This window comes from Notolepis coatsorum, assembly GCF_963971535.1.
Source record: "Notolepis coatsorum genome assembly, chromosome: 1".
Classification (NCBI taxonomy): Eukaryota; Metazoa; Chordata; class Actinopteri; order Aulopiformes; family Paralepididae; genus Notolepis; species Notolepis coatsorum.
In genome coordinates, this window is record NC_140165.1 from 215,752,991 (window position 1) to 215,764,851 (window position 11,861).

General features: G+C 48.2%; 1 protein-coding gene across 1 annotated transcript in view; it reads right to left on the minus strand.

Moving 5' to 3' along the window:
- The window catches only part of dscamb (Down syndrome cell adhesion molecule b), a gene marked incomplete at both ends in the record, with an annotated part of 450,395 nt that overhangs the window by 65,152 nt on the left and 373,382 nt on the right, over positions 1–11,861 (minus strand). Inside the window, 2 exon segments of the mRNA XM_084312177.1 lie at positions 4,654–4,750; positions 6,508–6,704. Coding sequence (XP_084168303.1) covers positions 4,654–4,750; positions 6,508–6,704 — 294 coding nt within the window.

Here is an 11,861-nt window from a genome sequence, read left to right on the forward strand (position 1 = left end):
GGATTAGTAGTTTGGTTACGCTGCAGAAGCCTAATGGAAAGACTAGAGTGTGCATAGACCCGCGACCACTCAACAAGGCACTGAAGCGCAGCCATTTCCCCCTGCCCACCATAGAAGATGTTCTCCCAGACCTGTCGAGAGCAAAGGTGTTTACAGTCTGTGATGTCAAACATGGATTCTGGCATGTGAAACTGGAGGAGTCGTCGAGCTATCTGACAACGTTTGCCACACCATTTGGCAGATATAGGTGGCTCAGGATGCCTATGGGGATAAGTCCGGCTCCGGAGATATTCCAGCAGAAGCTGACCCAGGCGCTGGAGGGGCTGCCAGGCATATACATTATCGCGGATGATATCCTCATCAAGGGGACACACAAGAGATGGCTAACAAAGACCACGACAGGAAACTGAGACAGTTCCTCACCAGATGCAGGGAGAGGAACATAAAACTGAATGCAGATAAACTCAGATTGAGACAGCAAGAGGTACCATACATCGGACACATACTGACAGCGGAGGGGCTGAAAGTCGACGCGGAGAAGGTTCGAGCAGTGAGAGACATGCCGAGGCCCACCGATGTGAAAGGCATACAGAGACTAGTCGGCATGGTGAATTACCTGGCTAAGTTCTATCAACACCTATCAGACGACTGTGAGACACTGAGACAGCTCACCCATAGAGACAGCATATGGGAGTGGACAGATGTGCAAGAGGAAGCATTCTGCAGGCTGAAGGACAAGATAGCCAAAGCGCCAGTACTCAAGTACTATGACCCCAAGCAGGAACTTACGCTGCAGTGTGACGCATCAGAAACGGGACTCGGAGCAGCACTGACCCAAGGTGGACAGCCGGTAGCGTTTGCGAGCAGAGCGCTGACTCAGACGGAAAAGGGTTACGCCCAAATTGAAAAGGAATGTCTGGCCATCGTCTTCGGCACAGAGAAATTCCATCAGTACACGTACGGCCGGAAAGTGACTGTACAGAGCAACCACAAGCCTCTGGAGAACATTGTCAGGAAGCCACTGCTGAGCGCACCCAAGCGACTGCAAAGGATGTTGCTGCGGCTTCAGTCATATGATATAGATGTGACTTACGTTCCCGGACGTGACATGTTGCTCGCGGATACATTGAGCAGAGCGTACCTGCCTGAGAGCTCAGGCGCGGGGTCAGTGGAAGCTGAGATAGAGACAGTCAATATGGTGGACTACATACCAATCTCAGAGGCAAGACTCAGCACAATACGCTCTGCGACCCGAGACGATGACACTCTACAAAGGTTAAGTGATATCATAGAAAGGGATGGCCGAAGAATAAGAAAGACACACCGATAAATATCAGACAATATCACTCCATGCAAGAGGAGCTGAGTGTTCAGGACGAAATCGTCTTCAGAGGAGAGAGAGTTGTGATTCCAGACACAATCCGAAGCGACATCACCCGCCGCATACACTCTACTCACCTGGGAGTAGAGGGGTGTCTCAGACGGGCGAGAGAATATGTCTACTGGCCAGGAATGACCGAGCAGATCAGGACAGCCATATCCAAGTGCGACATCTGCAGAACAATGGACACAAAGCAGCAGAAAGAGACACTGCACTCACACGAGGTGCCGAGCAGGCCATGGGCCAAGGTGGGGACAGACTTGTTTACCCATAACAACATTGATTACCTACTGACAGTTGACTACTATTCAAATTTTTGGGAGGTCGACCATTTACCGGACACAAAATCGAGTACGGTGATAAGAAAGCTGAAGGCTCACTTTGCTCGTCAGGGGATCGCAGATGTTGTGGTTTCGGACAATGGGCCACAATACTCTTCACATGAGTTCGAGAGGTTCAGTCAGTTGTGGGGATTTAAACACCAGACGTCATTCCCTGGCTACCCTCAAAGCAACGGGAAAGCAGAGTCGGCGGTCAAAACGGCGAAGAGACTCATGATGAAAGCCAAGGCGGCAGGGGAGGACCCATACCTGGTGATGTTAGATCACCGCAACACTCCATCTCAAGGGCTAGACACAAGCCCAGCTCAGAGACTGATGTGTAGGAGGACCAGAACTCTGCTACCAACGAGGGATAGTCTTCTGCAGCAGGAAGTGAAACGCACAACGTCAGAGCAGATGAGACGAGGACAAATGAGACAAGCAAAATACTACGACAGAACAGCGAGAGATTTGGACACGCTAAAAGTAGGAGAGCATGTCAGAATTCAACCCTTCGAACCGCACACAAGCTGGAGAAAGGCGACAGTGGTGCAGCCTGTTGACCACAGATCCTACAGAGTAGAGCTGGACACCGGAACTGTTCTTCGACGAAATCGACGACACCTGAGACGGGACAGGGGCACAGAGCCAGGTGGGCCGGACCTGACTGTATCTGTTGAGACCCACAGCACACCAGAGTCTACCACTACTCTGGGCAAGGACATAGGGGACACACAGACTGTAACCACAAGATCGGGTCGAGCAGTTGCTAGACCAGGATATCTCATGGACTATGCAAGCTGAGTGTGTGGAGCACAGTGTGTTCAAGAGAAGAAAAAAAAAAAAAAAAGAGAAAGAGAAAAAATAATGGTTTTGAAAGTAGATTTTTATGTCATTACTGTTTAGCTTCCTTTAGTTCAGTAAAAGAAAAGGGATGTTACAATAGGATCTTTTAGTTCAGTAAAAGAAAAGGGATGTTACAATAGGTTTATATTAAACTAAGGTTTTGTTTCCGCACGGACGGAGTTGAGTGTGACACAGCTATGTGGAGAGCTGGATGAAGAATGTCAACGTGAGATTATAATAAAAGTGTAAGCAACTTGGAGAATGCTTCAATCGTCAATTCTGTAGTTCAGGGTACAGTATAAACCAAGGCAGAATTTAACAGCTGCCATCATCATCAGAAATACCATGATACTTTTTTGTAAGGGTAGAAACAAATTATTGTGAGTGAATAGCACTCGGCTGAACCAGGAGGAGTCTAAGAAAAAGAAAAAGACAGAGAATCTTAACCTTGCACTGCTTGTGTAGCCTTTCATAGTGTCAGGCTAGGTTAGGCTCGGCTCGGCTAAGCTCGGCTAGGCTAGGATCGGCTTGGCTAGGCTAGGCTAGGCTCGGCTCGGCTCGGCTCGGCTCGGCTCGGCTCGGCTCGGCTCGGCTCGGCTAGGCTAGGCTAGGCTAGGCTCGGGCGGCTCAGCTAGGCTAGGCTCAGCTAGGCTATTCACACCATGTCGGACCCACCGGCGGCGATATAGGCGAGGCAGGCGAGGCAGTCGCCTCAGGGCCCGCGGGGGGGGGGGGGGGGGGGGCCGGGCCCGGGCCCGGGACTGAATGGAGTTCCCGTTCGTGGGACTGGATCGACAGACTGCATTGCGCCATGCGCCAAACACGCGTGGCGGTGTTTGACAAACTAGTGGTGTGTATCTATGTCTCTTGTTTCCCCGGGCCCTCCTATTCTTCCCGATTGTAGCCTAAAATAAATTAAAGAATGATGATTGCTGGGAAATGTTGTCTCTCCTGTTGTGCCTCCAGTGCAAAATCTGACTTGTTACTGGAGGACTGTGACGTAGCCACGTAAGTTTCTTGGAGCAGCGCGGAGTCCGCGGACGTAAACAACAAAGATGGCGTTGTCGGTACTAGGAATAGTTTCAGATGAAAAAGATAGCTTGCTATTTGTAATAAATGCAATGCAGAAGTTCCATGAGGAGGGAAAGGGGCAACAAGCTATAACACATCCAATATAATAAGTCACCTGAAACATCACCACCGCTACGATGGTGTATTAAAATCCGACGACGCCGAGCAGCTAAAGGCTAAGCTAAGTCTTGTTTACATCAGGGTCCCCCATTTTCAATTCATCATAACATAATGACATACATGACATACAGATAGACAGTAGTGCCTACATCTATACATGACATACCAGATTTGCAAATACAGTACTGTTTGTGATACGAAAAGAGTCCAGAAAAGAGAGTATATACATTTGACGTATTATTATTGTATTGTGATATGTTTTGTTTCATGTTGAAAAAAAAATAAAAATAAAAAGATTTTGATATTTTTTTTTTAATAATACAATAAATATCGGTATCGGTGTGTGTGGGGGGGGGGGGGGGCCCGAGCTGTCAATCTCGCCTCAGGGCCCGTGGGGCATTCCAACCGCCACTGGTCGGACCTACAGTATGAGAGGCTAACACGAGCTACGCCGTGGGTCTGGTGCGTGGATAGTGTGAGTGTAATTTCACATTCTCTCTTTGTGAAGTCAGGCTTCCCAAATGTGAGTGTAATTTCACATTCTCTCTTTGTGAAGTCAGGCTTGAGGCTTCCTGTTAAAACACTACACCCATTCAGGACCCATTAAATCTTTTCCTTGATATACGCTCTGCCAAACCGAAAGACCTTCCATGGAATGTAAACCTTTTTTTGTTCAAATAAACCAACGTGAGTATTCAGAACCTTCCTCCTGGCTCTATTTCTGACTATCTGACTTTCATTGTGACCTTGTTACAGACTGCCTTAAATGCCTGTTGAGAACCTGTTGTGGTCTGTACATTTACACACGCTCATCAGGCATATCCTGTGTCTATTCTGTATGCCTTAAGCACTCTAGGACCAGTCGAAATCCACGACAATAGGCTGAAACTGGGAGTCCCCGTCAGAGGACCTTACCTTGCACTGTTAGCTGTATGATACCTCTGTCTTCACCAAAGGAGTTGATGGCATGACAGGAGAAGAAACCGGAGTCCTCACGGACAGTAGGCATAATCTGTGGAGAGACACAGTGTTGGGTAAACTACTCTAAAACACGACTACTAGCTACTCCACAATGAAAGAAGGTCAACTAAATCTGAACTACTCTAAAACAGAACTACTAGCCACTGTACTCCACAATGGACTCTTAACTACTCTTAAAGCTCCCCTCCGGATGTATTTAAAACCCTTAACATTTGTCTATATTTAATAACAATTTGTATAATTGTGTTTAGTAAACTACTGTCTTAGCGGCATCTCTACACATTTACTCCCATTAAGAATGCAAGGATCTATGATGCTAATTAGAAACAAGAAACCCATTGATATTTAACAATAATTCCAAGTAGACAGATTATTTCAAGATATGTCAATACCTACTCAGGTTTCTGTGTTCTGTGTAGCTGAAGCTAAAGGTCTCAAGTCACCACATAATTTGGACCATGATAGATTCAACCTATTAGTGACATCACACGTGCGACTCAGATTTCAGGGAGGTACAGAAAAGCTCTTCCTTTCCTGGGGAAGACTGTGGAAAAGATGCTCTGGTGAGAAGCTCTGCACAAATAACAATCTGTATAGACAAAGTCATGCCTCCAAGAGGATTGATTGATTGATTGATTGAAAGCTTTATTAACAGATTGCAGAATGGGTACAATACAGTACGGCTCAATACACACAATTGTTAAGGGGATGCAGACCAGAGAAAGACTTTTGTCTTGTTTACATCAGGGTCCCCCATTTTCAATTCATAACATTTATGACATACACGACATACAGATATACAGTACTGTTACAACTTACATCCAGACAATTATGACATACAAGATATACAAATATCCAGTACTGTGTAAGAGACAGAGTTTCTAAAAGAGAATATATACATTTGAGGGGGAAGAAACTGTACATTGGAGGGGGTTGGGGGGGGAGTTGGACATTTACCGGGGCCAGTTTCGAATTGCAGCCACCTGTAGGTGCTCTTTGAGAGCGGTTTTGAAGGTGGGTAGGGATTCACATTATTTTACGGCTGTGGGTAGGGCGTTCCACATTGTTGTGGCATAATTGCGAAACATGTTTAGTCCCTTGTTTGAACAGGGGGTTGAACATGATTTGTGGAACTCCCTCTGGTGTTGTGGTCGTGGTATTCACAGACATTTAGGAGTTAACCATAAGAAACACATTCTTGAGTGGAGGGGATCTTCAAAGAAAATGTGTTTGTCAATATAACACTACTTTGAATAAATCACAAGTCTGGAATGTCATACAGTTACACAGAGCTACAACCAAACTGACACAGAGTGAAGTGTGGGTGTGTTTGATAAAGTGATACAAAAAGGGGGCAGGAAAAGCCTCACTTCTGTGTGACTGGCTTATTTTTTATAATTCTCCTCAACTAAACCATTAAATCACATTCTTATTCCACAAAATGTAACTTGGTTTGAGTCTACATGGTTCTTAACTGATACGACCTTTAATTAAGGATTGTAAGTGTTTAAATCAACCTTCTTACTGTCTTTTACTATTATGTACCCTACTACTATGCTACTATATTTATACTACCACCTATCTTGCTAATATGTCTATACTACTATGCACTCAGTTCGACACTATTTGACAAACAATACCACTGACCCTTCGCTGCCAGAGATGTACCCTTCCTGCTGACTTGTTGTTCACAATTTGTAAGTCGCTTTGGATAAAAGCGTCAGCTAAATGTAAACGTGTTAAACAACCATCAACGAGGCCAAACTGAGTCAAAGTACTGAGACGCACCACCAGGGTGGAGATGACCTCGTCGGCCACCTCTTTAACCGTGACCACGTAGCGGCTGGTCTCCGGGTTGATGATCCTCTCCTCCTTCTCCCAGCGCACCATGATGGGCTTCTCCCCGTGGGCCGTGCAGCTCATCTTCTTCTCCTCCCCCTGTGTGGCCAGCGTGGTGTTGGGGTAGGACGTGATCATAGCCGGGACTGGACGGACGGAGGGAGAGAGAGGGGGAGGGAGGGACAGCAAGAGAGAGAGAGAGAGAGAACCCTGGCATTAGTACAGCATTAAATAACCACATTATCCTAGCGGCCGTTGATTACAGCATTACAGTCACTGTGTCTTGTTCTCCCAGAAAAGGTACACACACTGCCCTCTGTCTCACCCTGTTGCTACAGTATGTTCAAGCTGCTGCTGTTGCTGCCCCCACAAAGTCGCCCGGTAGGTCCGATATATCATTACCACGAAGAAACACATCATAGCAACATCATAGCAACCAACACTCAATACACTCACAAACACGCTGTTTAAATGAAGAGCACAGTATAGATTTGTTACCAGGCTTCCCTCTCTGTCTCTCTTTCTCTTTCTCTTTCTCTCTCTCTCTCTCTCTCTCTCTCTCTCTCTCTCTCTCTCTCTCTCTCTCTCTCTCTCTCTCTCTCTCTCTCTCTCTCTCTCTCTCTCTCTCTCTCTCTCTCTCTCTCTCTCTCTCTCTCTCTCTCTCTCTCTCTCTCTCTCTCTCTCTCTCTGATAGTCTTAACTACCATTTAAAATCCTGTGGGGACTGTCGTGAACTCTAGTCTGGGTCATCCCTGTCTGATGACAACACTTCAAGATTCAAGCTGAGCCCCTTCAGGTAACAAGTCTGCATGTTCTTTGATAACGCTGGTAAGTGGTGTGCTGCTCTGTGAGCCAGAATAGTGGAGATGAGACAGAGGAGTGGAGATGAGACAGAAGAGATGAGACAGAGGAGTGGAGACAGAGGAGACGAGACAGAGGAGACGAGACAGAGGAGATGAGACAGAAGAGATGAGACAGAGGAGATGAGACAGAGGAGATGAGACAGAGGAGATGAGACAGAGGAGATGAGACAGAGGAGATGAGACAGAGGAGACGAGACAGAGGAGTGGAGATGAGACAGAGGAGATGAGATGAGACAGAGGAGATGAGACAGAGGAGTGGAGATGAGACAGAGGAGATGAGATGAGACAGAGGAGTGGAGATGAGACAGAGGAGATGAGACAGAGGAGATGAGACAGAGGAGATGAGACAGAGGAGATGAGACAGAGGAGATGAGACAGAGGAGATGAGACAGAGGAGATGAGACAGAGGAGACGAGACAGAGGAGATGAGACAGAGGAGATGAGACAGAGGAGATGAGACAGAGGAGATGAGACAGAGGAGATGAGACAGAGGAGATGAGATGAGACAGAGGAGATGAGACAGAGGAGATGAGACAGAGGAGATGAGACAGAGGAGACGAGACAGAGGAGTGGAGATGAGACAGAGGAGATGAGACAGAGGAGATGAGACAGAGGAGATGAGACAGAGGAGATGAGACAGAGGAGATGAGACAGAGGAGTGGAGATGAGACAGAGGAGATGAGACAGAGGAGCAGAGATGAGACAGAGGAGATGAGACAGAGGAGATGAGACAGAGGAGATGAGACAGAGGAGATGAGACAGAGGAGATGAGACAGAGGAGACGAGACAGAGGAGATGAGACAGAGGAGACGAGACAGAGGAGTGGAGATGAGACAGAGGAGATGAGATGAGACAGAGGAGATGAGACAGAGGAGATGAGATGAGACAGAGGAGATGAGACAGAGGAGATGAGACAGAGGAGATGAGACAGAGGAGATGAGACTGAGACAGAGGAGATGAGACAGAGGAGATGAGATGAGACAGAGGAGATGAGACAGAGGAGATGAGACAGAGGAGTGGAGATGAGACAGAGGAGATGAGACAGAGGAGCAGAGATGAGACAGAGGAGATGAGACAGAGGAGATGAGACAGAGGAGATGAGACAGAGGAGATGAGACAGAGGAGATGAGACAGAGGAGACGAGACAGAGGAGACGAGACAGAGGAGATGAGACAGAGGAGACGAGACAGAGGAGTGGAGATGAGACAGAGGAGATGAGATGAGACAGAGGAGATGAGACAGAGGAGATGAGATGAGACAGAGGAGATGAGACAGAGGAGATGAGACAGAGGAGACGAGACAGAGGAGATGAGACAGAGGAGATGAGACAGAGGAGATGAGACAGAGGAGATGAGACAGAGGAGATGAGACAGAGGAGATGAGACAGAGGAGACGAGACAGAGGAGATGAGACAGAGGAGATGAGACAGAGGAGATGAGACAGAGGAGATGAGACAGAGGAGATGAGACAGAGGAGTGGAGATGAGACAGAGGAGATGAGACAGAGGAGATGAGACAGAGGAGATGAGACAGAGGAGATGAGACTGAGACAGAGGAGATGAGACAGAGGAGATGAGATGAGACAGAGGAGATGAGACAGAGGAGATGAGACAGAGGAGTGGAGATGAGACAGAGGAGATGAGACAGAGGAGCAGAGATGAGACAGAGGAGATGAGACAGAGGAGATGAGACAGAGGAGATGAGACAGAGGAGATGAGACAGAGGAGATGAGACAGAGGAGACGAGACAGAGGAGACGAGACAGAGGAGATGAGACAGAGGAGACGAGACAGAGGAGTGGAGATGAGACAGAGGAGATGAGATGAGACAGAGGAGATGAGACAGAGGAGATGAGATGAGACAGAGGAGACGAGACAGAGGAGTGGAGATGAGACAGAGGAGATGAGATGAGACAGAGGAGATGAGACAGAGGAGATGAGATGAGACAGAGGAGATGAGACAGAGGAGATGAGACAGAGGAGACGAGACAGAGGAGATGAGACAGAGGAGATGAGACAGAGGAGATGAGACAGAGGAGATGAGACAGAGGAGATGAGACAGAGGAGATGAGACAGAGGAGACGAGACAGAGGAGATGAGACAGAGGAGATGAGACAGAGGAGATGAGACAGAGGAGATGAGACAGAGGAGATGAGACAGAGGAGTGGAGATGAGACAGAGGAGATGAGACAGAGGAGATGAGACAGAGGAGACGAGACAGAGGAGATGAGACAGAGGAGATGAGACAGAGGAGATGAGACAGAGGAGATGAGACAGAGGAGATGAGACAGAGGAGACGAGACAGAGGAGATGAGACAGAGGAGATGAGACAGAGGAGATGAGACAGAGGAGATGAGACAGAGGAGATGAGACAGAGGAGTGGAGATGAGACAGAGGAGATGAGACAGAGGAGACGAGACAGAGGAGATGAGACAGAGGAGATGAGACAGAGGAGACGAGACAGAGGAGTGGAGATGAGACAGAGGAGACGAGATGAGACAGAGGAGATGAGACAGAGGAGTGGAGATGAGACAGAGGAGATGAGACAGAGGAGATGAGACAGAGGAGATGAGACAGAGGAGTGGCGATGAGACAGAGGAGTGGAGATGAGACAGAGGAGATGAGACAGAGGAGATGAGATGAGACAGAGGAGATGAGACAGAGGAGATGAGACAGAGGAGATGAGACAGAGGAGATGAGACAGAGGAGATGAGACAGAGGAGTGGAGATGAGACAGAGGAGATGAGACAGAGGAGATGAGACAGAGGAGATGAGACAGAGGAGACGAGACAGAGGAGATGAGACAGAGGAGATGAGACAGAGGAGATGAGACAGAGGAGATGAGACAGAGGAGATGAGACAGAGGAGTGGAGATGAGACAGAGGAGATGAGACAGAGGAGACGAGACAGAGGAGATGAGACAGAGGAGATGAGACAGAGGAGACGAGACAGAGGAGTGGAGATGAGACAGAGGAGACGAGATGAGACAGAGGAGATGAGACAGAGGAGTGGAGATGAGACAGAGGAGATGAGACAGAGGAGATGAGACAGAGGAGATGAGACAGAGGAGTGGCGATGAGACAGAGGAGTGGAGATGAGACAGAGGAGATGAGACAGAGGAGATGAGATGAGACAGAGGAGATGAGACAGAGGAGATGAGACAGAGGAGATGAGACAGAGGAGATGAGACAGAGGAGATGAGACAGAGGAGTGGAGATGAGACAGAGGAGATGAGACAGAGGAGATGAGACAGAGGAGATGAGACAGAGGAGTGGCGATGAGACAGAGGAGTGGAGATGAGACAGAGGAGATGAGACAGAGGAGATGAGACAGAGGAGATGAGACAGAGGAGATGAGACAGAGGAGATGAGACAGAGGAGATGAGACAGAGGAGAGGAGATGAGACAGAGGAGATGAGACAGAGGAGTGAGAGACAGAGGAGATGAGATGAGACAGAGGAGTGGAGATGAGACAGAGGAGATGAGACAGAGGAGATGAGACAGAGGAGATGAGACAGAGGAGTGGAGATGAGACAGAGGAGATGAGACAAAGGAGATGAGACAGAGGAGTGGAGATGAGACAGAGGGGATGAGACAGAGGAGACGAGACAGAGGAGATGAGACAGAGGAGATGAGACAGAGGAGATGAGACAGAGAGACGAGACAGAGGAGAGGAGATGAGACAGAGGACATGAGACAGAGGAGATGAGACAAGAGAGAGACAGAGGAGTGGAGATGAGACAGAGGAGGGAGATGAGACAGAGGAGATGAGACAGAGGAGATGAGACAGAGGAGATGAGACAGAGGAGATGAGACAGAGGAGATGAGACGATGAGACAGAGAGGAGATGAGACAGAGGAGATGAGACAGAGGAGATGAGACAGAGGAGATGAGACAGAGGAGTGGCGATGAGACAGAGGAGTGGAGATGAGACAGAGGAGATGACAGAGGAGATGAGACAGAGGAGATGAGACAGAGGAGATGAGGACAGAGGAGATGAGACAGAGGAGATGAGACAGAGAGAGGAGATGAGACAGAGAGATGAGACAGAGGAGTGGATGAGACAGAGGAGGAGATGAGACAGAGGAGTGGAGATGAGACAGAGGAGATGAGGACAGAGGAGATGAGACAGAGGAGATGAGACAGAGGAGATGAGACAGAGGAGTGAGATGAGACAGAGGAGATGAGACAAAGGAGATGAGACAGAGGAGTGGAGATGAGACAGAGGGGATGAGACAGAGGAGACGAGACAGAGGAGATGAGACAGAGGAGATGAGACAGAGGAGATGAGACAGAGGAGACGAGACAGAGGAGAGGAGATGAGACAGAGGAGATGAGACAGAGGAGATGAGACAGAGGAGATGAGACAGAGGAGATGAGACAGAGGAGATGAGACAGAGGAGATGAGACAGAGGAGATGAGGGAGGCAGAAGAAGAGCAGCTG